At 40.2% G+C, this 15,142-nt stretch overlaps 1 protein-coding gene and 1 pseudogene across 1 annotated transcript; both read right to left on the reverse strand.

Moving 5' to 3' along the window:
- Nucleotides 1–4,301: 4,301 nt before the first annotated feature.
- LOC102537015 (mitochondrial-processing peptidase subunit beta pseudogene) lies at nt 4,302–5,747 on the reverse strand (annotated as a pseudogene).
- Nucleotides 5,748–12,302: 6,555 nt separating this feature from the next.
- On the reverse strand, nt 12,303–14,938 carry LOC102528990 (ATP synthase subunit ATP5MJ, mitochondrial). The gene is made up of 2 exons (XM_015249769.3): nt 14,831–14,938; nt 12,303–12,583 (listed from the first exon to the last, which is right to left on the reverse strand). Exons 1-2 carry the CDS (start codon nt 14,936–14,938, stop codon nt 12,371–12,373), a joined length of 321 nt encoding a protein of 106 aa, XP_015105255.2. The 3' UTR covers nt 12,303–12,370.
- Nucleotides 14,939–15,142: the final 204 nt, after the last annotated feature.

Consider the following 15,142-nt stretch of genomic DNA (forward strand, 5'->3'; position numbering starts at 1 on the left):
GAGGGCTTCAGACAGAACCAAGAGACAAAGAAATGAGGAAGAGCTGGTGGCCAGAACACTGAGAAAATGGGGGTAAGATTCAGATATTACAGCAGGAAAAAAATGACTATCATCCAACAGTCAGCAAATAAGCAACTCACTAGGTCCTATTTGCCTCATGAATAGTCTGGGAACCAAAGTGTTGTTTTATAAATGATTCATTTCAGGAAATACTCACTAATCAATTACTAGGGCTTCTGTGTAATAGTTTCCCAGATTTATAGGTGGTGATCATGTGAACTGGATCATTGACTCTAGAATGAGATAAACAGCAATGCTGGTAACCTAATCTGCTTACTCCAAGTAGCTACAAAGAAATTAGCTGCCGTGAGTGGAAGCCAGCCCATTACGAAGAGTGAAAAGAAACCCATTCATCATGAGGGAGCCTCACCCCCACTGAGGCTCCCTGGAGCGTTCAGCTAAGCTGAGAAGATGCCGATGGAGAAGAGGATGATGACCCATACGTAGACGTAAGGGGACAGACGAGCGGAGGGGAGGGAAGTCTCGTGAGATGGCATGTGAGGAAAAAAATGGGCCTTAAAATGATAGAAATGATGAAAGCACAGTATTCCAACGACTACACAGATAGTATTGCAAAGAATAAGACTGTTCAAAGTAGCACTTGGTGGGGAGGGTGTAGCTCGGCGACAGAGCACATGTCTGGCAGGTACCAAGGTCCAGGGCTCAATCCCCAGCACCTCCATCAAATAATAAATAAATAAGGCGAATGACCTCCCCCCAGCAAAGTTTTGAAAATTAAATCAAAATGTTAAAATTTTACAAAAGAAAAAGAAAGTAGCACTCAATGCTAGCTTGTGTTTGTTTGTTTTGTTTTTTTTTCTGGAAGAAAATTTGGTTTGTACTTGTACCGTGAAAAAGAAAAGAAAATGTATGTGAATAATGTAGCCCCACCTAAAAATACGCTGCTAACACAATGGTTTTTCAGGAAAAGAAAAGGCAAGGATGCCTGGAAATAGCTGCATCTAATCAGCCCCCATCCCAAGCAATCAACTGAAGTCCAGGAAATTCCATATGTAACCAGAAGAATAGACATCCTGGAGCTTTTTGCCACAGTTAAGATTAGCGGAAACAGACCCCCATCAGCTCTAGTAACAAAGAAGAATTAAAGGTGAAGAAACTGCTGTGGGTCCCTGTGCCTCCCTTCTGGGAAGGTGGCGGCTGTGGGGGCAAGAAGGATGGGAATGAGGACAGAGGCAGCCGCCGTGGTGGTGCCGGCAGCCTATTGTTCTGAAACCAGCCCTTCAACAGCAGCTCTGAGCAGGGAACGTAATGAAAACAGCAGTGGCTAGGGCTCAGCTTATCCTCCTGACTTATCCTAACAATTGTTAAAAACATTTGTTAACATAGCAGTGGTTTATGATGAGCGCTTTCAGGGTCTTGTTTAAGAAATCCTTCCTTACCCAAACGTCATAAAGATATTCTTCCTGTATTTTCCTCTAAAAGATTAAAAACGTTCCCTTTCACAATGAGTCCCTCCTTCTCTATGGAATTGAAAGCCACAAAAAGCACAAACCAAAGAGGAAAAGACGAAAACATTTCACTTCATTAAAATTCATAACTTTCACTTGCCGAAATTATCATAGAGTAAAAAGATAAGCTGCAAACCTGGAGAAAATCTTGACATCACACCTGACAAAGGACTAGGATGCAGAGCATATAAAGAATGCCTGCAACCTGTCACAAAATGTCCAAATATCATGATAAGGTAATTCACAAAAAGAAATATAGATGACTGGTCAAGATAGTAAAAGATTCTCAACTTCCTTAGTAATCAGGGGCATGCACATTAAAGTCACAATTGAGATATCATTTTAAATCCACTAGATGAACCAAAAAATTATGAAGTCTGATAATACTAAGTGTTGGTGAGGCTGTGGAAAAGCAGAATCATATACTATGGTTGGGCTTTAAAATAATACAACTAGGCACTGTCTAAGGCAAGTGAAGATTATATCTCTGTGGCCCAGCAATTCCACTCGCAGGTGTGTATCCTACAGAAACTCTCACACAGGTGCATGTACAAGACTGTTAATAAAAAGAAGCACAATCCATATTAGCAAAAATGCAAATGAAGCTCAGCAACATTGTTTGGGGATACCTACATTGCGGGCTACTATTTTTAATTAATTATTTTTAAAATTATTTTTTCTTTAGTGGGGCTACTGGGATTGAACCCAGGACCTTGTGCATGCTAAGCACACACTCTTACCACTGAGCTGCACCCTCCCCCGGGCTACTATTTTTTAAAAAGCAAGAGATGACAAACACAGCATTCAGGAAAGTGGTTATTTTGAGGGGAAGGCAGGAGGATGGGAAATGGGGAGGAGGACACAGCTCGTGTTGATGGTACTGTTCATGTTGGGATTCTTCTGTTGGCCGTGGCTTTGTGTATATTACACATGTTCCACTGTAAGCACAGAATATTACATAATAAACTGCTTTTAATTTGTTTTAAAAAAGGGTGAACAAAGAACAAAAATCTCTAAGGACTCAGTGCCAAGGAAAACATGGGATCTTGGTAACATTAGTCTTACTAAAATAAGGTGGGAAGAGGGGTCACTCAAGAAGTGATGGATTGCTCTCTGTCCAGGAGGGTCTGCATAATTTACGTGGCCCTGGAGGTCCTCCCAGAACATGGTTAGCTTGCCCAGTGACCAGGACCTGTGCCCAGGGGTCACACCCTCTTGCTCAAGTTGGCAAGTGGCCTGGGAGAGCAAGTGATGATCAGTTATGAAAAAAATGCTAAAAAAAAAAAAAGCCATGCCACTTAGTCCCTGAATGTCATATGTGGCTGGATGTATTTTAGATAATTTCCCATGCAGAAAACTGAGGGCTGTTCTGGGGCAAGGCTTGTTGGTCTAACATTGGGATATCCCATTTTCCACCTTGACTGCATGAATTTGACATTGACCCAAAGCTGTTTTTTCAACGGTTGGCATTTTGAATTGTTATTTGAAGCTCTCGATACTCGGGTCTTGGCACTGCTGGACTTTGTAACCCTAGCACTACTCAGATAGCTGCAACCCTTTTTTGGTTGTTATTTCTATCTTTAATATATTTGGGTCTTACCTACTCTCCCAAAAGGATTATAAAGTTAACCAAATGGCAGGATTTTCTAAAGCCCTGTTTTGTTCATCCTTGCTGCCAAAAACTTGGCAAAATAAAGCCTTAATAGGTTTTTTATTTTGAAAGAATTATGAAGTCACAGTAAACTGCAAAAATAGTAGAAAAACCCCATGAACTCTTCACTCAGTTTTCCCCATGATTACATCTTACATAACTATGGAACACAGTCAAATCTAGAAAACTGACACTGGTGCAATGTGTGCCCTCCAAATCCATCCATGTTGCTGTAAATGGTGAAAGTCTGTTCTTCTTTATGGCTGAGTAGTATGCCATTGTGTATGTATATGTATGTGCATGTGTGTGCGTGTGTGTGTGTGTGTGTGTATACCGCACCCTCTTTATTCACTGTTGATAGATACTTAGATTGTGTTCCATATCTTGTCAATTGTAAACAATGCTACAAATAATAAATAAATTGCAAAACATTGGGGTGCCATGTATCTTTTTGAACTAGTATCTTGGGTTTTTTTGGATGTATACCCAGGAGTGGAATTGCTGGATCGTATGGTAATATCACTCTAGATTGATGATTATTTCCTCTCTGCTTAGAAAAAAAATTCTATTACATTCCGATTTTCATAGTGCCTATTGGGAAACTAGGTGTCAATCCAATTTGTTCCTTTCTCAGTAATGTGTTTTTCTGTGGCTGCCTATAAGATTTTCTTTCTTTTCCTTTTCCTTTTCTTTTATTCTTTCTTCTTCCTTTTCTCTCGTTCTCTTTCCTTTCTTTTCTCCTCCCACCCCCGCCTCTCCCCCTTCATTCTTTCTTCCCTTCTTTTGGAATTCTACCATATCATTACAATATATCTATCTAGCTTTGTATTTCTTGTCATTTATTCTGCTAGGAATTCATTGGGCTTCCTAAATCTGAACATTTCTTTGTAAATTCACAAAAATTCTTAGTCAACATCTCTTTGAATGTTGCCTTATTCTACATTTTTTCTATTACCGCTTTCTTGAACTCTGATTAGATATCTGAAGTATAGCCTCCATGTCTTCTTTTCCAAATATACTTCATTATAAATATTTGTTCACTTAAAAAATAATTTATAGCTTAAAACTTGCAGATCTTTTATTAATAAGTATGTTCAAAATATTTTGACTAAGAATTTAAATCAAAACCAGCATATGTTACTGAAAATCCAGTTAAAATCTCGCTCAATGGAACCAACAGCAGCAATGGGTGAACTCTTACCATAAACACGTTTGGTGCACACCACTTGCCCTGTCTCAGCATCTGCAGCATCAGTTCCTGCTTCCAAGTTCCGGAATGGGAAGTCTTCTATCACAGCATCGCATTTGCCTACCAGTCTCTTCACCATAGAGTTGAACCACAGAGTTGCAAAAACATATTTTGTTTTTGGGAGAATTTTTGTGCAACTCTACTTTCAGTGACACTCATACAGAGTCACATCTAGTCTTTCTGAACAACATGGAGCATGTCTGCAATGGCTCATATAGATTCCCCACAATCCTGCATCTTTGTAGGAAATGTTGAAAAGACTTCAAGCCATGGCAGAGATTGCCACGACAGGTGAGCTGGGCTGGCTTCCTAAATATATTCAGTCCTCCTCTGAAATGGCAATCCTACTTGCCAATTAGTGTGTTTGTAACTGTGAGAGAGAGTGTATCTGGATATTTCCAGCCAACAGCTTCGACGGCTCTTGCAAGGTGTGTCAGAGGCATCTTGTCATCCCTCAAAGGAATCTCACTCCCTGTGAATTGGAAGGAGGTTGTTATTTTTTCTTTGTGTGTGGACACAAAGTTACCAAAATGAAACTTGGCTAACTTATGCTGTTCGTCATAGGAGACTCCTCCAGTTACAGCAAAGACTATTTTTGGCCCCTTGTTAAAAAATGTGTGCTTATACAGTTCACTAAGTCTTTATGATGTATAGATTGACATTTTCAGTTGGTCTCCAAACTGTCCATCCAGTGCGGTATTTTGATAAGCTGTGGCATGACAACAGTAAAAAACAGCTTCTTGTAAATTGGCTTTGACTTTGCACATCTCCCTAAAGATTATCCTATACTCATATTCTGTCTCTGCTTCGTCCAATGTACTGTTTATTGTTATGTCAGCAAGAATGTCTACAGCTCTTGGCAAATCCTTAGAGAATTCTTTGGCATAATTTATGGTCTACTTTCTGAAGGTATAGGCATTAATGTGAGCACCCATGTTCTCATTTTTATGTTCCAGATCTAATTTGACTCTCTTTTTGGTGCCTTTCAAATCTCTATGTTCCAGAGAATGAGCTGCTCTGTTATTCTTCTTATTTTCATATCAATTTCCAGCATCAGTCCAGAGCTTAACTGTGCATACTGACAATTTGGAGTTTTAAGAGGCCACTCTGAGTTCATTTTCCAAATATGTTATTCATGTTTCAAGAACATCCAGAACAATGTTTATAGTGGCTTGTGTATTTCTCAGTCTATTCTCTCCAGTTACGACAACACATTGGTCCCTCTGATCAGGAGCCTCTCAGTGAAACCCAGAGCCAGCGCCACACCCTGGGCAACAGCATGGCTTAGACCTCCAATGCTACCATCTTCTCTCAACATCTTTTAACTTTTGTTTTATTTTTTTCAGTCTCTTTTTCTCTCTGCTGTATATTGGGTAACTCTAAAGTTTTTTCTTCCAGCTCATTAATTCTCTCTCCCATTGTATAGATTGCTGTACCCATCTACTTAATTTCTAGTTTCATTTATTATGTGTTTTTTTTTTAACTGGAAGATCTATTTGGCTCTTTTCTCAAAATCCACCTGATCATATTTTATAGTTTCTGGTACCTTGTTATACTCCAAATATTCTCTTTTTTTATTAAGCTCATCAAACTTACTTAGTCTGTATTTCTTAATTGATAATTCCAGCATCATCCATTTTTGCAGCTATAATCCTGTTATTTGTTATTTCTACTTATCTTCACTCAATTGACTTGTTTCCTCCTGTGTTTTATTCAGAGAGTTTATAATTACCTGAGGGAATAATTCGAGGCCTTTATTTAAGGTATATTTCTCTAGGAAAGCATTATACATCTTGAATCAGCTTAAATAAAATTCTAAAGTTGGGTATGTGGGGACAACATAGGTAGTAGGAATTCTACATTTTGGCTCTAAACCTTCATGAGGACCATTTGTGAATAGAAATTTTCAAGATACACTCTACTCAGAGGCAAAGTTGAGATAAGAAAGTTTCTGTACTCTTTTCTTTTGTGGGATAGATTTTCCTCTTTTGGTTTACCCTCGCATCAAAAATGGGTCTTCTGGGTCTTGAACTATTTATTTAGGGATCTTCTTCTGTCTTCACCTGATTCAAATTCTAGGCATTGTCTCCCCCTCTTTGCTTGATGCCCATTAAAATAAAGGCTCTAGGCCACCAGTGATAAGTCAATGACCGCAGAGACCTGTTTCTTCAGGGTGGTTGCCTCTGAAGCTTTGTGCTTTCTTGTATTTTTAGCCTCCAGTGATTCCCATCATTTTGCTGACAGTTTAGACAAGCATTTTAACATCTTTTATCCATGCATTTTTAGATGTTGTGAGACAAAGAGGTTCCTCACAGTATTTATTCTTTAACATTATGGGAAGTTTACGTTTGGGCACTATTTTTATGTTTGTTGGTTTGTTTGTTTACACCTTTATTATGGTATGATTCCTGTACAGTAAATTATACATATTTCATATGTACAATTTGATGACTATTGATAGAGGTATCCACCAATGAAACCACCACCGCAATCAAGAAAGCTAACATTTCCATCACTCCCCAAGAGGTGCAAATTTTGAATTCTCAATTTATCCCTTCTCACCCCCTTAATCCCCTGATAACTATAAGTTTGTTCTTATGGTTCTCATATGTCTGTGAGTCTGTTTCTGTTTTGTAGAAAAGTTCATTGGTTTTTAAGTACTCAAATTTACAAAGCTTCCACTGTAAGGTAGGCTGAACTGGGGAACTGATGTGATCCTCATCACTGCCCCTACCCTGCCAGGTAAAAATCCTCTGCACACATCAGACTCAAACATCAAGTTACTATTTTACCCCCACTGTAGCATGGCTGCTGCCCCAGGGCAGCACTGGCTAACCTCTTCCAGTAGAAGATAGACTGAACACAGAGAAGGAACGGCGTCCGGTTCATGGATAGGCAGGCACCCAGCATGAAGTACTTATTTTGAGCTTTACCATAGCCCAATGGAATGGGTAGCACTGCTTTCATTTTGTAAGTAAGAAAACTGAACTTCGGTGATGTTAAGTAATTCATCTGAAGGATGCAGAAGTAGCCAGAATGTTCTGAAAGATCACCCAGGCACATCTTCCTAAAGCAAGTCTTCAGAGGACCTGTGGATCAACCATTTACTCACTCATCCATTCATATGGGAATCCACTGAAGAAACCTTTCTTGAGAACTTGCTATGTATATAACACTGTGCTAGACAGTGACCTACAAAAATGAGTAAGACAAAGAGCTTACATCCTCATATGGGATGACACATTATTATATTATAATGCAGTAGGGTACATGATAGGGGTTATGAGAACATTGGGAAGGGCATCACCACTGAGACAAGCTCATGGGTAGTTTTGGGGTAGAACAAGGGAAGGTGGTTGCTGATTGATATGGGTGATGAAATACAAGTAGGAACATCTGTAACAAGTGAACGTGGAGGAGTCTTTCTTCTTGGAATTTACTTTTCATGATCTGTTGTCCTTTTTTCTAAAAAGAGGGAAATAAGGGCTCAAAACTATGATCTTTAAGAAGGATTTATCCTTCCCAGTTACCAGGAGCAAAAGCTGTTGCAGTCCAGGATCAGCTTACTCGCTGGATGGGACAGATCAGGGATGGTTTGGTTATCCCGCTTGTAGCCTTTTCTGAAATTAAAATATCACACAAGGAAAGACTTGTCTGGTACAATTGCTTATTTTTTTTAAAGGAAAGGCAGTATTTATTTTATTTTGTTTTGTTTTTAAGAATTTTTTTTATTGAAGTATAGTCAGTTTACAATGTTGTGTCAGTTTCTGGTGTATAGCACAATGTTTCAGTCATACATATGCATACATATATTTGTTTTCATATTCTTTTTCATTATGGGTTACTGCAAGATATTGAATATAGTTTCCTGTGCTATACAGGAGAAACTTATTATATATCTATTTTATATATAGTAGTTAGTATCTGCAAATCTTGAACTCCTTATTTATCCTTTCTCACACCCTTCCCCCACAGTAACCATGTTCGTTTTCTATGTTTGTGAGTCAGTTTCTGTTTTGTAAATAAGTTCATTTGTGTCTTTTTTTTTTAGATTCCACATATGAGTGATATCATACAATATTTTTCTTTCTCTTTCTGTCGTGTTTCACTTAGAATGACGATTTCAATTGCACTTTTTCTTGATCTTGCAAGTCCTTATATCAGAAGCTCTAATCCAATTTTCTCAGACGCCATCTCCCTACTGGCCAACAAAGGTTCCATGCTGGGTCTTGCAAAATTAAGCTATAAGCTTTCCTACCACCAAAGGTTGGAATCTAAGCACAGATGTCAAAGTTAATCCCATTACCCCAGGCACTCTTAAACCCCCTAGAAAAGTAGATTTGTCTTGCTGCCTTTTCTAACGGTGAGGAATTTTCCTCTACTCAGCAACTTTCTTCATTTTGTTAGTTATACCTAATTGGGTTTATCTTTGTCTGAACCAACATGATGGACAGACCTTTTGGCAAGTGTTCTGTGTTTTTTTCTAGGGCTTAAAATGTGGGTCATAGACACCGCTAGAGACTAAATATCCACTGGGAATCTTTATCCCACTCTACCTGTTTTTTCTGAAAACAAACCTGTCATCAGTGACTCTGAAAACAGAACCTGGAGCTTTAAGGATGTTGTAGTAGTTACATGATATTACAGCCAAACTGAGTATGCCCAGTGGTGTTAATTGGGGTCATCTTCCAACATGCTTTTGAGGTCTGTGATTGCTACCCCTACAACCTAAGTCTCTTAAAGGCTAAATGCTTCTCAGTAGTCCAACGACCCCTGGACTTTTAGATAACTCACCATCGTAGTTGAACATTTAATTTGTGATTGGGCTCTTTCCTAACTAAACTTTTGTTGAGTGATCTCTAGTGAGTCCCTTTTATCCAAAATTCTTGGCAGTACAGTTTAGACAGGACAGAAAGACTTGTTTCAAATCCTGACTATAACACTTTTTTGATGTTGACCTTGGACAGCTTACTCAAACTCCATTAGTTTCTTCATCTGCAAAATTGGGACAATAATGTTCATCTCGGAGTTTTGTTGTAGGACTAAATGAAATAATGTATATAAAACATTTAGCACAGGACATGACTTAGAGTAAGCACTCAGTAAATAGTAGTTATTGTTCTGATTTCCTTACAAACTAGGGCATCATGTCCACAGTTCTACCAAGAATGGGTTGCCGACTATTGCCAAGGAGAGAGAGACTACAGGTTTACATTCAAGATTGTATGGAGAGCAAGAACAAGCAGTCAAACTGGAGATTGGTAGACAGATTTTGTACACTTATCTCTCCCCAGTCTTTGGCAAACGCTTTACTATATCGTAAGGAACGTGAGACACAGGGGAAGACTGACAGAAGGTGAGTTAGACTGAAATTGTGCAGTTGGTTTGCAGCTCTGGTTCTCTCTGTTGCTACAGCCCAAGCGCATCATGCGCTGTTATGTACAGGTCTCTGCTGCCTGCGGCTCCCCTTTGCTTCTCACCCTATGACTCATGAGATCACTGTGCCTCGTGTGCTAGGAGTCGGGTCTTAAAGCACCAAGGGGAGCTGCTGGTGTGCTGGTGAAGGAGACATGCCAAAGTGACTGTAAGAGAAGACCAGCTACATTAGTGAGCCGGATGCTGTGCTGGGAACCTAAGGCAACCAGGACCATGAGAGAGCATCTCTGTCCTCAAATTTCACACCACAATCTGGTGAGTGAGATAGACAAACATGCAGGCAATACCACTGCAGAGCAACGAGGGCCACACAGGTTTCAGCGTACGGTTCTAGAAGCCACAGCTAACCTTCCTGGAGGTCAGAGACAGGGGTGCCAACGTTGAGAAATAAAGGTCTAAAAAAGGAGTCAGCCAAAAGAGCAGACGTGTGTGCACATGCATGTACGCACCCCTGTGTGTTTAGTGGGGTGTAGGGTGGGGGCGGGAATGTTGGGAAGAGAGAAGACAAGGAGAATTTGGGAAGTGCTTCTAATGTGATGATGCACCTCGTGTGGTGCTCGGAGGAGAGAAGAGCAATGCACATTTGAGGAACTCTTTGCCCAACTGCTGCTGACGCCTCTCTGGTGTCTCGTCAGGGGCTCTGTCAGCGGAAAATTCCCTGGTGACCTGAACAGCGATGTGGGAGTTTCCTCCCCTCCAAAGACCCTGCTGGGAGAGACGAATCCTTTCTCACTGTGTCTCTCTGGTATTCCTTGCTTCTTGTCTCCCATTCTCCTCCATCACCTCCCTGAGTGCTTCCACTGCGACCCGAGGCTCGTCAAGGAGTTCTGCAGCCTGTGAGACTTTTAGGGAACAAGCTCTCAGCGGTGGGCTCCGTGATGCAGCCACCACCTTCCTCGCAAGGCGCACCTGTTCATCAAGCTCGCTGTCCGAGCGTTCTGTTGTGTTCAACCCTGACTTTGGCCCTGGCCCCTAGTCCCCAGGGCCTCTTGGCTGGCTTCCCTTGAAGAGAAGGTTGTTCTTTCAGCTCTTGTGTTCAGACAAGAAACCAGAGTGCTTTCTTCCTGCAGTTCTGTCTCAGATCCTGATTGAAACTGTTTTACAGTCCCCTGAATCCTGACAAGGAAAAACATCCATTACCCACTATTCACAGAAATCTCTCTGAAACAAGAGTCAACCTCCCTTTCTCTCTCTCTCTCCTCTCCCACCCTACTCTCCCCTCTTTCTGTCTCCTTCTCTTTCACTCTCCATCTGTCTCTTCCCTCCTGACCTGCTCCCCCCACCATGAGCAAAAACTCCCTTGGCCGTCCCACACTTCAACTTTCAAAACTTTTACAACGATCATTCCCAAGTTTCCTAATCTCTCAGCCTTTTCTGTGCGATCCCAGATTTGTATCTTTCCGAAAGTGTAACTAATATTTATTGAGAAGCTAATATATGCCAGATGCTTTCTATATATATGAACTCCTTGAAAACCTTATGGGAAGTAAATGTAATTAAATTTTTTTTAATGAGAAAATTGAGAGTCAAAGGTATAAAGTAATTTGCCCAATATCATCAGCTAGAGTGTAACAGAGATTTCAGATCAGGTCTGCCTCAAAAACCTATGAGTTTCCTTTTGTATCTTAAAATTTTTTGCTGATTACAAAATGTTTATGTAGAAAAATTGAAATACAGAAAGACGAAGATGCACGCTCCTATATTCTTATATCCTAACTCACTGTTAATGTTTTATGATCGTTGCCCTGTCTTCATCTTATACAGTTTAAATATATATTTACAAAACTGGTACATATATATGCACGTGTATGTTTTTTTCCAGCTTAACTGAGATATAATTGACATATAACATTGTGTAAAGTTAAGGGGTAGAATGTGATGACTTGATACACATACATATTGTGAAATGATTACCACAATAAGGTTAGTAACACATCTATCACCTCACATAATTGCCTTTTTTGTGGTGAAAATATTTGATCTCTACTTTCTCTGCAACTTTCAAGTGTACAATATAGTGTTAACCATAATCATGCTGTGCATTAGATCCCCAGAACTTAGTCATCCGATAACTGAAAGTTTGTACCCTTTGATCAGTATCTTCCCATTTATCCCAACCCCCAGCTCCTGGTAACCACCATTCTAGTCTCTGTTTCTGTGAGTTTGACTTTTTAAAAATCCATGTAAAAGTGATATCATACAATATTTGTCTTTCACTCTGCGACTTATTTCACTTAACATAACATACATATATATTACACATATATACATACTTTTCTACAACACGTAATTTTAAGCTAAATTATACCTATTTATATTTTTGTCAGAAGTATATAAAATCATTCTACTGAATCTCTCTCTCTCTTTTTTTTTTTTTTTTTTTTGCGTGGTTCTCACAGGTATGCTTATTCATGCATGAGGGCAGCGGCATGTCCACAAGTCAACGCGATGTCTCACGTTCCCAACCAACACGGCCAGACTGATGTTCTATCCACATAATGCTGGTTAATGGTGACCATGAGCAGGTGCAGGACTGGGAGCCTTCAAGGCTTTACTTCTTTTATCAGCACTCCTGATTTTATAAACAATGAAGCCCATCAACCCCACTCCTACCCAAATCTCCTGGTAAGCTCGGGTGTAGTAGGGCTTCATGGGGATCCAGACATTCTTAATAAGGCTTTGAAGCGTCTCAGCGCAGCACCAGTGGCTCCTGAACCTCTTCTAACAATAACTTCTTGAAAAATATTTTGTCACTTGTTTGTTGATCAACAATTGCATTACTGTTTAGATGTGTAATTTTTGGAATCCTACTAAACTGAATATTTTTCAAGTGTTTATTGATCATTTATATTTCTTAATTTCCTTATTTTTAGAGCAAAGATTGGCAACTCCAGCTCATGGGCCAAATCTGGTCTGCCATCTGTTTTGATAAATAGAATTTTATCAGGACGCAGCCACGCCCTTTCATTACGTATTGTCTATGACAGCTTTCATGCCTTTCCTTAGAGTTGGTAATTGTGACAGAAACAGTATGGTCTGCAGCACCTAGAAAATTTACCATTTGGACCTTTACAAAATAGCTTGCCACTCCTGCTCTGAAGAATGACTCCTGTATTGTCAGTCTCCTATTCCCTTTATCTTGATTTGTCAATACTTTTCCTGTGAGTCTCAAGTTGATTTTTTTCCATGTTACTTATCCTCAGTAAGGTGTCTGTCAGTAACTGGGATGCAGTGATTTCCCTCAAGAGTCCGTGCTGATCACTAGCCATCTGGCTGAGCGCTTTTCAGGTCTGCAGAAGAGTGATTGCACATTTAATACCTCATCCCCAGTATCCAGCTGGTGCTTATGTAACCAGCTCTGAGGTTCCAAGAGAGGATTTTTTATCTCCATTCGTAGTTTCTTTCTCTGATACAAATCATTCACAGAAAGACCTCATACTTTCCTCTTCCAAGCATTATCTTGGTCTTTTTCCTCTTTCATCCACACAGAGACCACTGCCCATATGGAGGCAGCATGCTGCAGAAATAGGAAGGACCCTGGAAACGTTCAATTCCAGATTTAAATTTGGGTGGAAACTTCCTAGCTAGGTAACACTGGTAAAACTGCTTTGCTTCCCTGAGCCTCTGTTTCCTTTTTTATAACCTTACATATTGTTGAGAAGATAAAATAAGGTAAGAGAAAGACACTGACACAGCTGGTTTTCCTTCTATTTTTATTTTAATTGGGGAGAAGTACTTCTATGCTCTCATGTCAGCATCTCACCCAGTTTTTTTTTTTCAGTAAAGAGCACCTTGAATTACCTTCTGACAAAGGTCCTTTCATTGAGACCAAAGAATCTGACCTTCATTTTAATGAGTGTTGGTTTTAAGCTTCTTTTCACGAGTGTCTCTGATAGGCTCTGACTAATTAGATAGGGTCCTCTTTGATGACGTTCCAGAAAACCCTTCTTCAACAAGAACCATCCTCCTGCCTCCCTTTTGTGTATTCCTTGGAACCTGCTGTCAAATCCTCTCGTCATTCAGTCTCGTCTGACGCAACTTTGTTTTTCTGAGAACCGTGAATGGAGATCCTGCAGCTTCTGCTTCTCTGTCTGCCTCTGAAGGTCTCATCTCTCTGTTTATCTCCTTGAGCTTAGAGATTTCAAATCCTTCTTTATTCCTCTTATTTTGTGGCCATTGATTGAACTTCATAGCCCAGTGGTAGTCCTTGGCCTGGAGAATCACGTGGCGTCCTCCAATCTTTTGTAAATGCTATAGCCATTTTATTGGAGTGTTCAAAATTTCCCCCTACTATTGGAAAGTCGAGGTTCCTGTGAAACGTTTCCTAAGCTGAAATGGCATAAAGAAGCAATTACCTTAGAATACGTCTTGCTAATGTAGGCACAGAATAAATTGAGATGAAACACCGATGCTCACAGACACAGCTCAGAGCTATGGCAGCTGGGTGCTGAGATGTTGAGTGTAATCCTGGGGAGGGAGCTTGGCGGTGCTGCTCTCACTGCTCAGGTGCACGCTGCCTCTATAACGGCTGTTGCAAAACCAACACCGAACCGTCTTTTCACTTTTTGCCTTTTTTATTTTTTTTTTGTAATACTGAAGATCCTCTGTGGATTTCTTTTGGTTAAATAAAGCAGATACTAATGTAGGTTTTCCATAAAAGCCAAGTGCAGTAAAGTGAACTGTCAGAAAGCAGGGGATCCCTGTACCTGAATAAAAGCCAGGGCTCTGTCCACCAAAACACTTGGGATTCTAGCGTGGTCATAGCCCCCCTGGGAAAGGCCGTCTCTCCAGCTTCCTGAGATGGGTTTTAGTGTGTCTTCTAATCTTCCATCCAACTTCTCCAAGCTAGAATCTTAAACTGTGTGGGTTCTTCCCTTTGTGCTCAAGGGCATTGAGTGCATTTGGGAAAGCTGACCCACAGTCCCTGACCCTGGATTACAAAGATATCGTAAAGGTGAAACTTACGTACTGGAGGATTTCCAAAGCAATCTGGAAGGTCCATTCTTTCTTGGCCAGTCTTGTTGATTTTTCAGGAAAATGAGCCATTACCACAACCTTTCTCATCCACGCCATTATTTGCTAACTCTCTGTCCCTTTCAAGAGTTAAATACTCAGAGTTTTATCTCCTGAAGTGGCCCATAACAGGCTATGGAGTACTTTTTGTTTCATCTCAACTACCTTCAGGAAAATGACCCAAGACACTATCCTCAGAGGTATTTTTTTTTTCTTGTAAGTCCTATTGTTCTCAATTACTTTAAAGTTAGTCACTGGTGGAAG

The sequence above is a fragment of the Vicugna pacos genome, chromosome 2 (genome assembly GCF_048564905.1).
Source record: "Vicugna pacos chromosome 2, VicPac4, whole genome shotgun sequence".
Taxonomy (NCBI): Eukaryota; Metazoa; Chordata; class Mammalia; order Artiodactyla; family Camelidae; genus Vicugna; species Vicugna pacos.